The sequence below is a fragment of the Pseudonaja textilis genome, chromosome 2, assembly GCF_049901715.1.
Source record: "Pseudonaja textilis isolate UNSWEBS1 chromosome 2, rPseTex1.2, whole genome shotgun sequence".
NCBI lineage: Eukaryota > Metazoa > Chordata > Lepidosauria > Squamata > Elapidae > Pseudonaja > Pseudonaja textilis.
In genome coordinates, this window is record NC_141991.1 from 130,722,327 (window position 1) to 130,742,018 (window position 19,692).

The window sequence follows — 19,692 nt, forward strand, 5'->3', positions numbered from 1 at the left end:
TTTAAGCAGGAGACCCAGTGGTGGGATTCAAATTTTTTTACTACCGGTTCTGTGGGCGTGGCTTGGTGGGCATAGCAAGGGAAGGATACTGTAAAATCTCCAGTCAGAGGTGGTATTTGCCAGTTCTTCGAACTACTCAGAATTTCCGCTACTGGTTCTCCAGAACTGGTCAGAACCTGCTGAATACCACCTCTGAGGAGACCCTATATCATATCCAACAAATGGCTATCCAGTCTCTTCTTAAAAACTTCCAGTGATGGAGCACCCAAAACTTCTGAAGGCAACCACTAGTTAATGGTTCTCACTGACAAGAAATTTCTCCTTAATTCCATATTGTTTCTCTCCATGATTAGTTTCCATCCATTTTTTTGTTTGTTTTGCCTTCTGGTGCTTTGAAAAATAAGTTGGCCCCCTCTCTTCTTTGTGGCAGTCCCTCAAATACTGGAATATTGCTATCATGTCACTTCGAGTTAATTGTTGCAGAGCGCCATGTTATAGCTTTTCGTAGGTGCTTGAAAGGAAACACAATACAGGTAATCTTCAACTTACAATCACAGTTGAGCCCAAAATTGATGTTGCTAAGTGGAGAAATTTGTTGTGTGAGTTTTGCCACATTTTACGACTCTTCTCGCCACATTTGGTAAGTGAATCAGTGCAGTTTTTAAATTAGTAACCCGGGTGTTAAGTGAATCTGGTTTCCCCATTGACTTTTGCTTGTCAGAAGGTGGCAAAAGGGGACCACCTGATTCTAGGACACGGGTGTCAAACTGGCGGCCTGTGCGCTGGATACATCACGTGCAGGCCATGCCCACCCCAGCTCCACAAAGGGGAAAAAACATTGTGAAACATCATGTGACGGCAATATGATGCCACAAATTTGACATCAGTGTTCATTGCAACCGTCCTAAGCTTGAGTTATCAAGCCTCCCAATGTCATAAGACACTTTGAATGGTCATTAAATGAACTGTTGTAAGTCGAGGACTATTGTAGATTTTCCGTACAAAGCTTGAAAATTCCAGCGACAGAAAAATTATTACAGTAGTAGATTGCCCAGCAGTGCACGTTGCCTGCAATGAGAGGCTTCTACCAGCAGGCTGCGCTTCAGGCGCAAATAAACCTCCTCCGGCACTCAGCAGAATCAACTCCTGCTAATGGCGCTGCGTGGCAGCCAGCGCTGTGCATGTTGCACTTCTTTCCGCTAGGGGTCGCGCGCTCCTTCTGGGGAAGGAGGGCTTGCGAAGAAGTGGCAATAAAAGTCTCCACCCGTCAAGGCCGCCGCCTACAGACTCGATAATTGGAAACCAATGAACGTCGCGAACGTACGTATCCGTCTTTCTGTGCGTCTGGTTTTTTTTTAATATTTAGCTGTGTCTGTCTGTCTGTTTTTCTCTCTCTCTCTGTGTGCGTGCGCAAACCAATCGCAGCTGCTTGGGCGCGGCCGTGGGACCAATAGCAACGCGAAGGAGCCGCCTCTCAGCCAATGAAGAAGTACGCAGAACTCTTGGGAGTGTGCGGAAACACCAATAGGGATCTGGGGCGGGACCTTGAGGATGCAAGTACCAATGGCAGGTGGGGAGGGGATAAAAGAGGTGGGGCGGAGGCGTTCGAGGCCAGAGACACGTACGGTTCGACCAGAACGGTGGCAGCTGTTGTAACCGTGACGGGACGCCTTCTCTGCGGCGGGGTAAGAAGACGGCCGGGCTGCCTCTTTCGGTTTCCGTTCCCATAGCAACCTTATGGGATTCCCCCCCCACAGACCCCCTCCCACGCCCCTTCTTGCCTCCGAGGCGTCTTTTGTGGGGTCTCTCCGAAGACGTCACCGTGCCCCTTCCCCACACCCTTCGGACTTTCTCCCAGCGAGGAGTTAAGTGTGGAGGGCGGGGCGGGAAGCGGGTGACAAAACGAGACCGTCCCGGGTTTGCTTCGTGCGGCCCCGGCCATTCTGACGTCCGCGTTCTGAGCGATAACGTCATAGAGACCTCCAATTCCGCCCCTTTCCCCTCGCACCCCCCCACCCCACAGTAGGCTCGGTGGGCGGGATTTTCCTCGGTCTCGGAAAGACGGCCGCCTTCGGCGATTAGAGCCCGGCCTCGGGGAAGGGGTGGTGGGCGTGGGGGGGTTTCCAAAGGCCCGCCTCGGGTCTATCCAGGGGCCGCGCAGTTCCGTGTTTCCCAAGCCCTCGGGACTGGTGGAATGGGGAGGGGTGGGCTGTGCTCTTGGAGGGAGAGCTTGGCCTGCAACCTAAAATGGTGTATCTAATGTGAGAGGCCGATCTCGTCCTAGAGGCGGATAAGACGACGGCGAAAGGCAGTCATAATAGTAATAAATAATATAGTAATATGTAATATATAGTAGTAATACATAATATGAAATAATATGAAATAAATAATGTAATACTGTATATTCCGTTTCTGTAGCGTAGGTTTAAAAATAGACGTCGTCTGATCTCTTTCGGTTTCCCTTGAAAGATATGGCGCCATTCCGCCACGCGGGGTGTGTGTGTGTGTGGGTCTAGCTCAGAAGAAGTATGGAGGGGAGGCGTGGGCTTTTTTGCTTTTTGCTGCTGCTTTTTGGTTATGTCTTGTTCGGAGTGGAAAAGCTTGAATTCAAGAAGAAGAATTGGGCCTGCCTATCCGAAAGTATTTTTGCTGTTTTGCGTTGCCGATTTGCCTTCCTGCTTCTTCTGCTGCCGTAGGGGAAACGGGGGAAATAGGTTTTATGCAAATGTGGGGTTTGTTTCTTTTTTCTTCCCCAAAAGGAGAAGAAGCAGCCCAGAGGAAACCAGTCTTTCTGGGTCTCTGGGCATCCTAGGTTCCCCTCTTGTTCAATGTGTGGGACTTCATCCTACCCTACCTAGCAGTGTTGCATCCTGGATTTCTGCTTCCAGCAGAATGAGATAAAATTAAAACTTCAGATATATATCCTCCTTCAAGCGGAGAAGCAACAGCGTGAGTTGGAATATTTTTGAAGGATTGGAGGCTGAGCCTCCCAGAAAATAATGATCCTGAATATTTTGGGGTATAATTTTGGTTTTCTTTTTATGGAATAGAGGTTTAGCTGGAATTTTCAATAGCAACAGCACTTAGAGTTATATACCTCTTCACGGTGCTTTTACAGCCTTCTCTAAACAGTTTAGAGAGTCAGGATATTGTCCCCAACAATTTTGGTCCTCATTTTACCCACCTGGGAAGGCTGAGTCAACCTTGAGCTTGATTTGAACTGCCAAATTGCAAGCAGCTGGTAGTTAGCAGAAGTAGCCTGCAGTACAGCACTCTAACCACTGTGCCATTGAGGCTCATCATATATGCATTATATAGCAATGGTCCTCAACCTTGCAAGCTGGACATTAGTTCCTAGAATCGTTAGCTATTGCCTTGCTGACAAGGGTAATTCTGGGAATTGAAATACCTGATACCTGATAGGTGCCCAAATTGAATAAGGTAGCTCTAGAGCAAATTTCTCCAACTTTTAATGCTCTTCATGTTTTTTTAATAAATATTGATCACATTGATGTCTTCTAGTTACAAATGCATCTGAAAGTCATCTATTTGATGCATTTAAGAGAGTATCTGGAGTGAGTTAGACCTTGCATTTGTACTGTTTTATTTGTAAAGGGAGTGTTCTGAAACAAATGAATTCTGTAATGTGCACTAAAAGGTACATGCAAACAAAAGAGAATCAATACCAGGTTGCAAGATCCATGTCAAGTAGATATAAACCCCAATTGTTATTGGGAAATCTGAACAATATAGGCAGAGATAACCTTCTTATGTTTCCGTTAGTTTAGGTTGGACTCTGTTACCCTGATAGCTTGTTACATTTGAAAGATATTCACATCTGTGGATATTTTAGATGGTTTTTCTATTAAATAAATTTATGCTGTTTTATGTGTAAATTGTTATAAAGTTTCAAACATAGCATTGGCATGTTTCCTGAATTTCAGTTATTTTATCAGTTGTCATCAAGTTGGATACTAAATTAGATAATCTTCCACATGCTTTGGGAGAGTCAAGTTCTAAAGCCTGTGCCTTTCATTCTGCTTTTGGACAGTATTTTCCAAAGACAACCTACTGTATGAACACTAGTCTGAGCCAAGAAAAACTCAATGATGTGAGATTTGTCTGATATGGTATTTATAAGGAGGGCACAGACAACTGCTCAGTGTTGGCTTTTGATGAGAAAATGAGTTTTTAAAGATAAATAGTTTGCTACACAGGGATTAAAAGAGTCAGGATGAACTTTTTACCTTTAGTGTTTCTTCCAGCAGAGTCTGTACAGGTAAACTTGTGGCCATGACCACACACAGAAGCTTAATTTTTTTTGTATGTGTATATATGAGATTGATAGACATTCTCAAAAAGATTGGGGCTTCAGTCTTGGTGCTGCAACTGCCATTTGATTATTTTGACACTCCTCCATCCAACATGTGACAATTGGTTTGAACCCTTTCGATGTGGGGCATAGGATCAGATGAGTTTTTCAGTTTTTCTTCATAAGTTATTAGTCATAGGAGTTTCCTATGATGGCTCTCCTGGATAGTTCAATTGACTCCTGTGGCAACAAGATGACTTGCAGTACAAGACTTCAAAGCTAATTGGCTGGCTTTCTGATGTCATAGTATTGAAGGAATATACAAGGTCATGGTTCATTGTGTGACATTTTTCTCTCTTGCAATTTGGTGCTGTGAGGATTGGTCTGCTTTTTACAGGAGAGGCTATAAATGGGGGACAACCTACTCCCTGCCTCCTTCCTCTTCTCCGCTCTTTGATAGCTAGTAAGTTCCTCTTGTGGATAATAGTAATGGAATATGGAGTTGTTTGTATAACTGTAACAGAAATTCCACCTGGTAGGTTGGGCATGCTATGAGTTTCATCAGCCAAGGAATGTCAGCTGGTAGGTACTAGGTGTGCCTTCTCGGCTGTAGGCTCTGTCCTCTGGAACATTCTCCCCTCAGGTCTGAAGATGATTTCAACCCTATTGGCCTTTTCATAAGGCTTTGAAAACCTAGATTTGTGCCTAGGTCTAAGGCCCTTGAGTGTAAAAAGTCCCATTTTTTGGTTATATTGATATACCATATATATGTATTATATTGTAATGGTTTTTATCTGTTTGTTTGATTGTTCACTGCCCAGAATCATTTGCTTGAGATGACAGCTACAGAAATGGAATAAATATTAGCCCTTGGTGATTAAAGGTCGTATATGTGGCTAAGTATTTCTGGTTATTTATTTTAAAAACTCAGAACAAACTGATCCTGAGCCTAGATTACAGTGGTGCTGCCAAGCCTGTTTGCATTCTCTAGTGGATTTCCTTTCCAATTCTAGGGTTTATACTAATAAATTGTCTCTTTGGATGTATGTGGCTAAGGAAGAATTTCTGAGTCAATATACTTGTTGAATGTGTCCTGCTCTGCATTTGAAATGTAGGCTCTAATTGTTGCTTCACAGAACATTGTTGATCAAACTGTACTGCTAGATAATATGCATTTCATATTTATCATTTGGGTATACAGTGGTGGGAGGAGTTATATTTTACACCAATTCAAATAACCTGGTATTTTGTAGGATTGTTTATTAAGTATTGTCTTATAATTTATTTTGGATTGTCCTTAACCAAACAAGCTACCAACTAGCTCATAAATATTAGGATAAAGGCAATTATCATCCTAGGTTTATCGTCCAAAAGACATGACTATGAGATTTTATAGGCAGAAGAAAGATTGGGCAGGATCATTCCTCAGAATAGTTTAAGATTGCAGTTCTTCTGATTGTACTTACACAAATAAGACAGATGTTTTTGGCTACTATCGGGATCTTCAAAAGCTAAATGGTAAATATGAAGTGGGAGCCTTTCCATTCAGTCAACAGTTAACATTCTTTTTGTTGGACATGTTATCATCCTCCTGTATTCCTGAACGGTGTTCCTTCCCAGTGGCAGTTTTTTTGTTTTTCCTTCAAATTCAGTCATCCACAGTCTTATAGCTTACCCAGGAGAATTAATCCAAAAATTCTTTGTATTTGGTCAACATTTTAAAACTGACAAAACTCCTTCTGTAGGCATGCTGCATAGAACCTCATGTCTAAAATGCTTCTTGCACAACTGTAAATGTTAAAGAGTCTTAAATGCTGTAGCCTCTGGTAAGAAATTGGAAATGAGATTTTTGATATTGCTATTTTATCAGTGGTCTTTTGTTCCAAAGATTGTAATGGGGCTGTTTCACCAACATCTAATCTAGTAAATAGCGTTTTGAAATTAAGGAAAATACTTAATACCTTCAGCATTTTATGAAGTTGTACGGTCGAGGACATGTCAAGCGTCACGTGATGTATCAGGACTTTTTTCCCCTTTGCTAAACCGGGCGTGGTCAGCGCATGATGCATCCAGCCCGCGGGCTGGGAGTTTGACAGCTCTGGTCTAGGAGCAGTAAGGTTGACCTTGGGAAAGTCGTCTTTGTTGAACATGCCCTACTTCATCAGAGGTTCTTTGCATTCAGGCAACCAGTGGAGAATTTATAGAGCAACGGCCTGCAGTTGTGTACTCAGCGTCTCTTTTTTGTTTACTAAGGGTACAATTTGAGGATAACCAAGCTCTGTAATTTTTACAATATTACACTAACACTTTCCCCCAGGTTTCTTTTCCCAAATAATGGTACCTTCTCAGTAACCTAATCTGTGATGCATAATTTTCGCATTATTGGATATATTGTTAGTGCTAAAGGAAAAATATATTAGGTGTATATGGCCTTTGACTTTCTCAGATTTCTTTGTCATCTGCAAAATAGTTGAAACCATCTTGTTTTTAAATGATGCAGATTAATTTTCATTATTTATATCGAAAGTTAATTTGCATTGTTTAAAAACAAGATGGATGTGTTTTGCAGAATGGGAAAAATGCAATTTAATTCTAAGCCTAATACGTATATTCAAGCTGGTCAGCGCCTTGGAGAACAGGACCAGATTTTTTTAAAACTCAGATGTAGATAACTAATTCTGCCATCTGTTATAAATGGAAATAGGGATGGTCCAGTATGTCTTTATGAAAACAGCAATTTTGAATGTTGCAAACATGAAAAAAAAAAATCTCCACTGTTTTGAGTGGCGTCACATTTTGAGTGGGACATGCTGAACATTTCTGCCTTGAAAAGTTGCAATCTTCGATGGCCATTTTAATTGTTCCAAAGCATGGTTCAAAACACATGTGTCTCGAGAGTTTTATCTGTGGGTGAAAAAAAGAATTTTCCATTTCAGGCACAGCCATAAATGGACTGGTCTCTGTGAACAAATGGTCTAAAAATGTAATGTAAAAATTCTTCCCTATATTTTCTGTGGCTGTGGGCTCGGAGAACATTAATGAAAACCATTAGTTACTCCTGCAGTGGCTAAAGCTGCTGAAAAAGTGTAAGGGTTTTTGAAACCTAAAGGATGATTATGAAGAGTAATCCTGAGCTTTACAGCTTCTTGTTTTACTCCTTACTTTTCAGATGTGTCAGTAGTGAGAAGTGCTCACTTTACTTATACTTTCTTCTGGAATAGCTTCAGATTTATGCTTTGTTTTGTAGCGGGTTTCCCTCCCATTGGAGAAATCTGTATTTCAAAATGTTTCCCTAATCTCGGATCTTATCTAACCTCTTCCTTGAATAGCTTTTGGCATCTGGAAGAACTGGGTGCTGAGCGGAAAATGTTTCTTCCACTCTAGTGTGACCTATTTGGATGCTCTGATGTTGAGTCATGTTACCTAATACAAGCACCTAATACCCAAATGATCTGCTCTGTAATTTTCAGGTTCATCTTTCCAATTCAGATTGTTCTTAAGGTGTGGCTTTTGATACCTCAAGACAGACTTTCTTTTTAGAACTTTTCAGTGTGATTTCCCCCCCTCCCCCGCATGTATATGCCTCTGATAAATGAAGACCTTGTAAATGTAGAGAAATATAAGAAGATAAAGAGGCTGAGTTTAATCTCTCACAAGATTAAAGGCATTAACACTAGTACACCTTCTTAGCAAATACAAACCTACGATGCAAACTTCTTGCCAAGCCAGATCTTCCTGCCTATCAGAAAATAAATTTTTAGTTGCTGGACTGGTTTCCAATAGCTATGGCCATTATTTGCCATAAGTTTAGAGCAAGTAGTTAAGAACTTTTGGATGGAGGAGGGTAGAAATGCTTGTATTGTTAAGTAAAATGTTCATGCTGGTCCCCCTGAGTAAGTAAAATACCTGTACATGTTACAAACAGAGCATTGGGGTGGAATCCCACCTAGAGAATAACAACACAGCATATTGGCCTTGACTCTCAAGCTGGGAGGGCTGCCTTCCTCTAACTCCACCTCATCCTTTCCTGGGAAGATCATTAAGGAGCCTAATGCTCTTTCCAGCTGCTGTGTTGTGAAGCAAGGCTCCCAGATGAGCACAATTCCTCCAGGAGGCTTTAACTAGCCTTGCAAGAGCCTGCAATAATTGCACCATATACACCAAGCCAGTTTTTGAGTGTTTGCGGAATGATTGCAGTCTAGATTTTTCAGAGTAGGAAAAAGAAGAAGCTTGTGGGTTACATATTGGACAAGCCGGTGAGTCCCAAGTAGAAAGAATCACTTTTTAGTGGTGCATCAGGAGTTTGTTTACTTAACCTGTGTCTTTTGAGTAATGTGTGTTGCTGCATATCTTCTACGGTAGCTGGAGATAGAATTAATTGATGGAAACAGGAGACTATATGGAGGGAAGGATATAAATTAGTCTGTGTTTTCTGTAGGAATATGCAGATGAAGCAAATGTATTTTTCCTTGGACCTGAAAAATCTGTTTTCTGCTTCTACATACCTTTTTGCTAGACTTTTAAGCTATTGCTTTAACTTCCCTGTTCTCTGATGTTGCTGTGCTTTGTTCCTTGCTGACTAATACATACAAAACATCAGATTTATTAAATTGATTATTTGAAGTTCCTTTTACCCTGAGGGAATTCTGCAGAAGTGCCACCACAAAAAATGTAAAATGGGGAAGGGGGTTGATATCATTTTAAAACTGCGCTATGGGCTGAGGGTGCTGCTTAATGTGGGAGAAGCTTGTCTATAAGGAGAAAAGTAGAGATGGAACACACCAATTCTAAGGAAAAAAAAATCTATTCAGGTCTTCTCCATTTGATGTGGCTTTCCTTTCTCCTTCTGCAGATTGTGTGTTTTGACATAGAGAATTGCACCTCACCAACTAGTGCAATGGATATTTTCAACAGGAACATAAATTTTGATGCCCTCTTCAAGTTCTCCCACATGTGAGTACCTGTTGCCTGCTTAATCTTATTGTGAGAGGATTCAGTTTCTTTCATGGATGTTTAGGAACAGAGATGTGAGGTTAGGTAGGCTCCATCATCCATGAAAGATGGTGAGAAGGCTGGCAGGACCTGGATTGCTGGAGCCAGACCACCTCAATTTTTCTGCTTTTTTGAGAAAAATCTGTGGATTAAAATCCTCTATTCTGGTTATAAGTTAAACATGATGAGAAAAACAGTGTTTTCATATACCAATCAGTAACCTGAACCTGATTCTGAACGAGTTACAACTCTAGTTCAGGGGACCCTGTTCTGCATGGAACTGAATCTTAAAATCCCACTTTGCTGTTTTGCCTTTTAAAACTTTTGTGGATGTAATCCAGCTTTCTGTACAACCTGGATTACAAATGTAATGTACAAGTAATTGGTACACCTGTTGCTTTTCTTGGTAATTATAGGTTTCATACTTCACTTGAAGGTTGCGCATTGCAGAGTAAAATTCTGGCTTGTATCTCATAATTTGTTTCAATAATGCCAATGGGTTTCACATAGTGCTGAGTAATATTCATAGAAACATAAAATGGTGGGTGGTCCCCCCCAATATCTAGTACTTTACAGACAGGTAAATTACAGTAACGAAAAAAATGGAAGAAGCTACTTGAATTGGGTGGGAAATAATCTAACTAGTTTACTTTGTGATAAAGAATTGTTGACTGAGCTTGTCCTTTATGGTAGCGTTTTGTGACAATGTTAATTTTATGTTCTCAGAATTCCCAGTTTGCCACAAGCCCCCAGAGGTTGGAAATCCATACTATAGATCTTAGGGCAGACAATTGTAGATAAAGGTAGTTCAAGTAAATATTTAATGTAAGACGGTGATCTCGGGGAACTATCTAGTGAGTATTACTGGATTATTGAAGTCCACGGGGAAATTTGTTTAAACTGTGGCTAGAAAAATACTTGGATCACAGACATTTAAATTTTGTTCAAATCAGTTTGCTTTTCCAAAGAGGGCAGAGCTGTTCAAAATGCCTCTTGGTTTAAATCAGTGGTCCCCAATCTTTTTTGTACCACGGACCGGTACAAATGATCCACGGACCGGTACCAGCATCGGCACGCACGACCAAGGCAAGGCGAGCCGAGCGACCAGCCAGCCAGCCATCCCCCGCTTCTCCCCGCCACCTTCAACTCCTCCTTTGTACCTTCTCGCGGTCGATGGGCTTTTCGGGCTCTTTCTTAATCTCCTCCTGAGTAACGTGAGACTCCACCACCATCGGGATGGCACTTTGCTCGAAGCCGCCCCCCCTTCAACAAAACTAACGCGCGAGGATTCCTTCAGCACCCAAACGCCACTTTCCAATTGACAACAAGCTCACCCGGAAGCATTTTCTCAAGCGCCGTCGAAACAAGATAGCGGCACCCAAGCAAAATAGGCGGCCTGGTAGAATGATCCACGGACCAGTACCGGTCTGGGGCCCGGCGATTGGGGACCACTGATTTAAATGATATGTTGTGCTATAGCCTGTTGCCAGAATGATTTGCTTTGCAAGTCAAAATTACACATCCTTCTACATTCACACTGCATTCCTCTACGACCAGACCTCTCAGGTTTTTCTAACCGTCCTAAAAACCTTCATATCTTTGGTAAATACTTGGTCCTTTCTGGAAGTAGTATTTCAGCACAAGAGATTCTGAAGTAAGGAATTCTTAGTGATAGTGTGAAGAAAAGGTAAGTTTTCTCTGAAGCAGGTCAGATAATATGACTCTGTGGTTTGATATGGCTAGGAGCTGGAAAATGGTCAGTTTGGGAATTGCTGTGCTTCTCTAGATATTGTGTAACACAGCTAAATTTTCTTCCTTCATCCCTATAGCTCTGCATCAACTCAGCAGCACCTGAAGAAGGTCTATGCCAGCTTTGCATTATGTATGTTCCTAGCGGCGGCTGGTGCTTATCTCAATGTGGTTACTCAGCTGGTGCAGGTAAGAATTCTAAGGCTCTGGGACGATATATATGCTAAATATCATCTTGGTTATTGAGGGCTAAATGCCAGCAGGAAGACTTCAAAATAGTACCTCCCATCTTGTGGAAATAAATAGGACTGTATCCTATTGAGTGATTCTCAGCTGGTGCTCTGTGGCTAGGTGGCATATTCCGTGAAATATTAAGCCTTTAAAACTTTCCACAAACACATCCCAACAAAAAGTCTCTAAATAAATACATGTTCTCAGACAAACTTGGAGCTCTTTGTTTCTGTTTGAAAGAGCTTTTTGTTTCTATTGTGAAACTCAAGTGAGAGGTGGGACTGTAGTTACACTGTTCAGAGTCCTGCCAGATTGAAAATTTTCCCATTATCAGAATCTTTTGTTAATGTTTACATTAAACCTAAGCCACATAGTAGTTAATAAAGTTTAAATTTGGAGAACAGTGTTCTCTCTTCCTTTTACTACATACCTCTACATACCTATGTAGGCTGATCCTACTTGCAGAGCAGAATTGTTACAGATTTCACTGGTGCTGATGAAAATCTGTATTTAAGATATTTAAGATTGAACGCATTTGTGATTAAATATTAAAATTGAAATTAAATTTTAAAAGTGACAGAATTTCCCTTCCAAGAGACCGGCAATGCAAAACACTGGTTCCTTGTTTCAAAATCTATATGGGAAAACAGTTCCAATGGGCAGAATTTTCTTTAAAAGAGTGAGAGATGCAGCAGACGGGCTTAGATTGAACTGGGTCTTTTCTCAGACCAGCCTGTGTTAATCTCCGTCTTTCCCACTTTGTTTTGCAGTTTGGACTGCTGACTGGCCTGGGAGCGTTAGGCCTTATGATTTGGTTGATGGCCACACCCCACAGCCGAGAAACTGAAGAGAAACGTCTGGCTATCCTGGCAGGCTTTGCTTTCCTCACTGGTATGTGTGGCTGGAGAAGCGAGAACTGAGGGGAGCTGCAGCAATTTAATGCTCCGCATGTGCAAACGTGGAATTTCCATAAACAAGAAAGACATTTTTAACGGCTTCCTCTTGCTGGGGTTGTGGGAGCAATGTAGTGGTGGGATTCAATTTTTTTTTACTACCGGTTCTGTGGGTGTGGTTTGGTGGGCGTGGCAGGGGAAGGAGACTAAAATCTCCAGTCAGAGGTGGGATTTGCTGGTTCTTTGAACTATTCAAAATTTCCGCTAATGGTTCTCCAGAACTGGTCAGAACCTGCTGAATCCCACCTCTGGAGCTATGCTGTGTAAGGGATGAAACGGTGCCATCAAGGCCATCGGAGGACCTGGCAGAACGGCAGTGATTGAGGGGGCAAAGTTTACTTCATGCATTAATGCAGCTACCTAGTATCACACCACAGCCAAATGGCTCTTGTGTAATCCTGTGTCTGGAGGCAGCCAAAAGGTTTTGCAGCTGAAAGGAAGAAGACGGCGTTGAACATTATAAAATGAGGGATCCCTCCCTTGTGAACATATCTGAAATGACATGGAACACTTTGTCACTTTCTGAATGTTTTTGTGTGGCATTTTGCACCTCTTGTGTCTTTTATAAAGGGAATGCCTGTAATCCATAACTTGTATCTTATAAATATGTGCATGTGATGAATGAAAAAATTATGTATGTATGTATGTATGTTATTCAGCTTTGTTTGGGCATTTTTCCACATCATTATAGTTGTACTTTTAAAGTTGTAGCAACGTTTTGGCAGAATCTCATCTGCCATCTTCAGGCTTCTGTATGGTGTTCGTCTGGACGAACAGACGGACACAATACAGAAGCCTGATGATGGCAGATGAGATTCTGCCAAACGTTGCTACAACTTTAAAAGCACAACTATAATGATGTGGAAAATGCCCAAACAAAGCTGAATACCATACATGTAAGTACCCGCGAAAACTTAAGAAAACACACACACACACACACACACACACACACACACACACACACACACACACATCTCTGAGGCTACATTCCTTTCTCTTCCAGGAGTCAACTTGGGTCCTCTGCTGGAGATGTGCATTGCCATCAACCCCAGGTAAGAGGAAACTCACCAACTTGCTCTGTCCTTTGCCACTCTTCACCTTGAAAGTGAGAACCAGAACCATGGTAGTAATGGTAGGGCCACTCTTTTCTCATTGAAGCCTCTAAGATTCTTTCAGAGACTTAAAAGTAAAACCCTTTGAATATTTCTAAAGCAAATTCTGTTAATTCATAAATCTGAGTCCTTCCATCCATCTGATCTTGTCCCTTCCCTCCCCACAGCATCATCCCAACTGCTTTCCTGGGCACAGCAGTGATCTTCAGCTGCTTCTCCCTGAGTGCTCTCTTTGCTAAGCGCCGTGCCTACCTGTATCTCGGGGGTAAGCAGCAGCAGCAGCAGCAGCAGCAACCACTTACATTCGGAGAGGCTGGGTTCATTTTGATGGGCCTTTTGTGTTCATCGTGATTCTGCTCCTTTTGCAGGTGTCCTTTTCTCTGGTCTGTTCTTGATGCTGTTCTTCTCCCTGATCAACATTTTCCTGGGCTCAACTTGGCTCTTCACGGTGAGTGGATTGCTGTTTTCCTGGTCTGTTAGCTTAAAAATTGAGAACAGCTTAAGCCCCTGTAGCAGACCCACCTTTTTGACATGGAACTGGCAACTGACCTACGGGGAGCAGCTGTTCAGATGTGCCCAGCTTCCCTTTTCTTTTACCTTATTTATTAAGAGCAAGATGTTTTGCGTTAGAGCAGGGGTGTCAAACTTGATTTCATTGAGGGCAGCATCAGGGTTGAGTTTGATCCTGCGGGTATGTGGTCAGCTTGACGCCACTTGTATCAGGGCACCTGTGGTGGCCAAGTGTTAAGACAGGACTTCCCTCAGACCGTCCCTCCCTCAGACCCTCCTTCCCTCTCATTATAACCCTTCCTTCCTTCCTTCCTTCCTTCCTTCCTTCCTTCCTTCCTTCCTTCCTTCCTTCCCTCCCTCCCTCCCTCCCTCCCTCCCTCCCTCCCTCCCTCCCCCGAGTTCTGTTTTTGCTTGCAGAGGGCTTCAGGAGGCCATCACAGTTGAAAACTGAGCCCAGGATGGCCACGCAAGGCCCTCCCGAGCTCCGTTTTCACTGGCAGAGGCACTGCGGGACAGTTCTTCTTTGCTGTTTCCAGGGCAGCCCTGTGGGACAGATCTAAGCATCCCATGGGCCAGATCCAGCCCGTGGCCCCTGAGTTTGACATCCCTGCATTAGATTAACAGATTTGGGGATGTATACAGATTGCCATATTTTGCATTACATTCTGTAATTATGGCTGCAGATGAGTATACTTATCCGGACATCTGATCATACAATCACCTCCAGCATTAGAAAGCACCCTTCTGTGAACTTTAGGTACTCTGAGAGGTTGGGGGTTCAGATACTTTGTTGGATGCCATATTTACGTACACAAAATAATAACTAGAAAGTTACTGTCAGAAACAAAAATGGAATTAATCCTGACATTGTGAATAATGAATTCATTGCCTGATGCCACATTCTGCTATAATTCACGAAGAGATCCGACTCTGTATATATTGAAGACAGAATCACTTTGGGCTTTCAGTAGGTTGCAGGGCCAAGGCTATGCCACTGGAGTGATTTTTGTCTTAATTGGCTTTCTTCCTCCTCCAGGCTAATCTCTACATTGGACTTATGGTTATGTGTGGCTTTGTGCTGTTTGACACTCAGCTCATCATTGAGAAGGCTGAGAATGGAGACAAGGACTACATCTGGTGAGTGCGTTGGTGACAAGCCTAGGGCTACGTAAGTGAGTTGGAGAGGAAGGAGCTGCCACATAGGATAAGGATTTGCAAGTGAGGCAGCTAAACAGGAGACTCGGAGGAGCTTCTTCTTCATTGGGTTCAAAATAAAAAGAGACTTCGCTTGGAGGAAAGCAGGGAGGTTAAAAGCTTTATGGTGGAAAAAGCCAGAGTTAAATATGGAAGCAAGATCTCAAATGAACTCTGGCAGTAGAAGATGGTACACAAATAGTTGATTATGAATAAAACGATAAGAGCAGAGAAGAAGCTCTGGCAAAGCCTCCCATTTATAATTTTATGGAACAGGTGTCAAAACTTGATGGCGTCAATGCGACATATCAACGTTTTTTTTGCCTTTGCGGAGCCAGGGTGGGTGTGGCCTGCACGTGACTCATCTGGTCCATGGGCTACCAGTTGGGACACTCCTGTTTTAGGGTATAACTTGATGTACAACACCTTTCTCTTTGTGCCAGGCACTGCGTGGATCTTTTCCTGGATTTTGTTAACATCTTCCGGGAGCTCATGGTCATCCTGGGCATGAACGAGGTAGGTCTGCATGCATGGGGCTTTGTCTGATGCCTATCCATTAGGTGGCCAAGTGCATTGTCTCCCACAAATGCAAGCAAGAAGACATAATCACAGAGTTTAAGCGCAGGGTGTTTCCATTGAGAGTCATATGCTTTGGGAGAAAGACTTTCTTCTACTTGGCCAAAGCAGATGACTTCTTGCCCTGACTTTTCTAAATGAACCTCCTGCCTAGAATGCCTCCATTTCTTTTCAGCACATACTTTTTTTTTCTGTACATTAATAAGACCATTATAGTTAGTGTGTTAGCCGGTACCTCCTCCCGTAGACGTATGTATCACGTATAAGCCCAAAAGCAAAGGGGAAGCTTTACAAAAATTGGGAGGGAGGGCACTTTTGAAAAAATAAAATTTATAAGCTATAAAATTGTTCAGAAAAAGAAAAGCTGAATAAGACATTGAAGAAATAAGACATCAAAGATGAGTCAAAGGGAAGCTTGGTCCATACGTATAATGAGCCATGCAGGAAGTGAAAAACAGAGGAAAAGGGATGAAGGTTTTTTAAGAGTAGGGAATGAAGATGGAAGGATAGAGGAATAGGAAGGCTTGATGTCATGCAAAGTAGTGAGAGAGAAAAGATTGGAGATGGCACCTTAGCAATGTGAAATTACAGTAACCTTCCTCGACTGGGCCATTCTGGAAACAGGCACTGCCTTTGTTGCTCAGGCATGTTTCAGAGTGCCTTTTCCCAACTGAAGCCACAGCCCTGTCCTGTCGTAACTTCAGGCTTCATTGCTTGCTCATTCCAACAAGGAAGAACTATTTGCAAGTTGCACTCTCATACTGTTTTCAGGATGGCACACTAAAAAAAAAAAATAGTACAAGAATTCAGGGTGAGAACTTCAAAGTCTAGTTGAGATATAGGTGAGCAAATGCCAGTCATTACAAGACGTTCTCTAGTAATTAAGATGGCCCTGGTTCATCACATCTTTCATCCGAGCGATCACCGATTTCTCCAGGGGTTTGCAGAATTGGGTGTGTGTTGTTGCATCAGCATTCTAACCTAGAAGAGAGCAAATATCTCTTAACTGACATGAGCTCCCGATCCAGATCGTCATGTCCAGGAGCTCAGAGCACTGACAACAATGTTTGTTTCTTTCAGAACAAGAAGAAAAAAGAGAAATAAAGTGAAAGCAGATGCCTGCCTGAAGATTCCTGTTTTCTTACCCCCCCCACCCCACCCCCCTTGCCTCTTTCTTGCTTCCATCCAACTTGATCTTCATTAAAGGTGCCCCCTGTTCTTCTGTGTGAATGAGAAGCATCTGTGACATTTTCATACTTTGTGGAAATTGGATTTCTTCCCCCTTGGGTTTTTTTTTTTGAGCCTCTTGAAAAAGCTAACTGGCTGATCCTAATGCTGGAGTCTGGCTTTACCCCACTTCTGCATACATATCCCACTTTCCTCTTCTGACTGTCAGAGGCTGAGTTCATATCTGTATTATTGGTAATGACCTGGCAGTTTTCACTGGGGGTGGGTTGGGTGGTAGCATATAGGTCCCTTCCATTTTTCTATTCACCTCCACATTCGAATTGCAATGAGAGCAGAGCAGGGGAGAACTTTCCTCTTGCTGGTGGTGCTCTGAAATTGCTGTGGAAACATTTGCCTGATAACAAGGCTGACTTGTCCGCAGGGGTTTTAAAGAGATGGGTGTTGCACAGGTTCCTTCCCCTGGGATGGGTGCAGGGGGGAGAGAGAGAGGAAAGGATATGCAAAGCTATAAAACTCTAGTTGCAGATTGAAAAACTCCTATTGGAGATCTACTGTGATCCGATCCATCATGCTAATTCCTCCACCCTCCTTTTGCCACCCATTAGCAAAAACTAACTTGCGCGGGTGAGAAATTCTTGTCTGACACTCATCTCAGTTTTTAGCAACTGCTGACAGGTTTTTGTGTGTGTGTTTGTCTTTAGATAGGTGTCAGTGTGGTAAGGTCTGGTCTGGTCTGGTTTAATTGCATTCCTGATATTTAATTATTTGAGTTTGCTGAGGAGGATGAACCCAGCACCTTGAACTTTTAATGAGACTGAGCAGCCTTGGTCAGCAAGATGTCATTCTCTTAACATCTGGGAATGAATCCTACAGAAAATGGGTTGGAGGGAATTGGCTGGCTGTTATATAATGGGAATAGTATTCCTACATCCTGGAGAAACTGGGATCAGTGTGCACTTGGTATTAAAATTGGCTCCCTCTACATGCCCATTAAGCTTTCCTTGCAGCTAACCAGATAATGTTTCTCCTGCTCTTCTTGGCATCTGAAGCCAGGCTCCAGTTTTGCTTGCTTGAGAAAACAAAACATTTTTACTTCCTCCGTTCTTCATCCCTCCTTCCCCCTTGGAATAGTGCCAAGAACTAAACTGCAAGAATCTACTTCATAGAGACCTTGTCTAACAGGGTTTAATAGAATAAACTCTGTCGCTCTTTGGATGGCCAGCTCTGGCTGCGTTCTTTAGCCGCCTACTGTGAAGAGACAGGGTTTTTGAACAAACAAAAACAACGGTGTTTTGATTCAAATAAAATCTACATTGTCTTGCTTTGTATGGGAAAAATATTAAAATAAAAATCTTCAAACTTTACCCTGTTATCGGTTTTACTTTCACCAAGACTATTGCAATCAACTTCTATTGCTTGCAAATTATGGTAATGAATTTTGTGTCTTTGGGGAAAACTCTTCAGCTTGTTTGAGTTCACAGTGCGATTGCGTGTAGTTTTTGTGCTCAAATAGAGCTGGATCCCCAAGGAAGTTAGGCATTTTCTTGACTACCTGATGTTGGAGAACGTCTGGGATCCAGAACAAGCGGGCCCTCACACATTTGCCTGTATGCTTACTGGTTACTGCCAAACCTGCAAACTCTTGTTAAGTATGACTGAATATTAGGGCTGCGGTGGTGCAGTTGTTAAGAGTGCAGTACTGCAGGCTTCTTCTGCTGACTGCCAGCAGTTTAGCAGTTCGGGTCTCACCGGCTCAAGGTTGACTCAGCCTTCCATCCTTCCAAGGTTGGTAAAATAAAGATCCAGATCGTTGGGAGCAGTATGCTGACTCTAAACCGCTTAGAGAGGGCTGTAAAGCACTGTGAAGCAGTATATAAGTGCTATTGCTAGTTCAGCCTGGGGAGACACAAGTTTGGAAAGCAGCTGTCATGAAATCCATATAATGAAAAAAAAGTAAAAAAAAAACCCTTTTATGGACTTTTCTCATCTTGCAGAATATGTATAGCAATGTTTGGCATTTTTAGCATATTAATGGTGGCAGCCAAAAGTTTGAGATGCCAATGAAGACTTTATTTGACCTGGCAATTTGTAAGCTTTTTATGATATACTGTGGGATTCTTCTTCTGGTTCCTGAGGTTACGGTGGGAATGGGTGGGATTCAAATTTTTTAACTGGTTCTGTGGGCATGGCTTAGGTGGTGGACATGGCTTGGTCATGTGAATTGGTGGACATGGCTTGGTGGTCATGTATTGGCTGGTTGTAGCCAACTCAAAATCACATTGAGGCACACATCTCGCCTGGCCACATGACTGTGGGGATGCTGCAACAGTCGTAAGTGTGAAAAATGGTCATAAGTCACTTTTTTCAGTGCCATTGTAACTTTGAATGGTCACTCCACGCAAGCAAAGTACCAGCAAAGGAGGGGAAAAAAACTCCAGAGAAGTTCCTGAGACAGGAAGTCTAGCCCTGCCAAGAATGTAATAAGGGTTAACGGAAAGGTAGTTTCTGTAAGCAACACCAGAATGTTTCCTTTCTGCCTTCCTTACAGGATTAGGCCAGTAATTTCTTCTAACAACCAGTTCTCTCAACTGCTTAGAACGTTAACAGGTTCTAGAAAATAGGTGCAAACTGGTAGAATCCCACCACTGGGTAGGAACCTTCTGATTTCTAAAATTGTCTAATTTCAATTGGTAAACTTGGATTCAACTAATTGACCTATTTCTCTCGAGGCCTCTGACTATAACTGCATCTCTTCAAATGGGTAGTGTCGAGGGAAGAAGGAATGGCCTTGAGGAACAGGAGGAAGAGCTGCTACCAAGATAGATCAAAGTGGACCAAGTCCAGGGAAGAAATGTAACCTGGGTAAGCATCTCAG

At 42.6% G+C, this 19,692-nt stretch overlaps 1 protein-coding gene across 3 annotated transcripts; it reads left to right on the plus strand.

Moving 5' to 3' along the window:
- The first annotated feature begins 1,634 nt into the window (after positions 1-1,634).
- On the plus strand, positions 1,635-18,181 carry TMBIM6 (transmembrane BAX inhibitor motif containing 6). Of its 3 annotated transcripts, none has more exons than XM_026714851.2 (10): positions 1,635-1,685; positions 9,165-9,265; positions 11,134-11,242; positions 12,055-12,175; positions 13,241-13,289; positions 13,517-13,614; positions 13,718-13,797; positions 14,896-14,996; positions 15,497-15,569; positions 16,710-18,181. In XM_026714851.2, exons 2-10 carry the CDS (start codon positions 9,210-9,212, stop codon positions 16,731-16,733), a joined length of 711 nt encoding a protein of 236 aa, XP_026570636.1. In that variant the 5' UTR covers positions 1,635-1,685; positions 9,165-9,209; the 3' UTR covers positions 16,734-18,181. The 3 variants fall into 3 exon arrangements, with proteins under 3 accessions (XP_026570636.1, XP_087781406.1, XP_087781407.1); XM_087925280.1 differs by lacking the exon at positions 1,635-1,685 and adding an exon at positions 1,881-2,320; XM_087925281.1 differs by lacking the exon at positions 1,635-1,685 and adding an exon at positions 8,379-8,568.
- The last annotated feature ends 1,511 nt before the right edge of the window (positions 18,182-19,692 follow it).

Coding starts and splice junctions, on each gene's coding strand:
- TMBIM6 (XM_026714851.2), top strand. CDS start 9,210: ATGGATATTTTCAACAGGAACATAAATTTTGATGCCCTCTTCAAGTTC. Junction 12,176..13,240: donor AGGCTTTGCTTTCCTCACTG/GTATGTGTGGCT, acceptor TTTCTCTTCCAG/GAGTCAACTTGGGTCCTCTG. Junction 13,798..14,895: donor GCTCAACTTGGCTCTTCACG/GTGAGTGGATTG, acceptor TTCCTCCTCCAG/GCTAATCTCTACATTGGACT.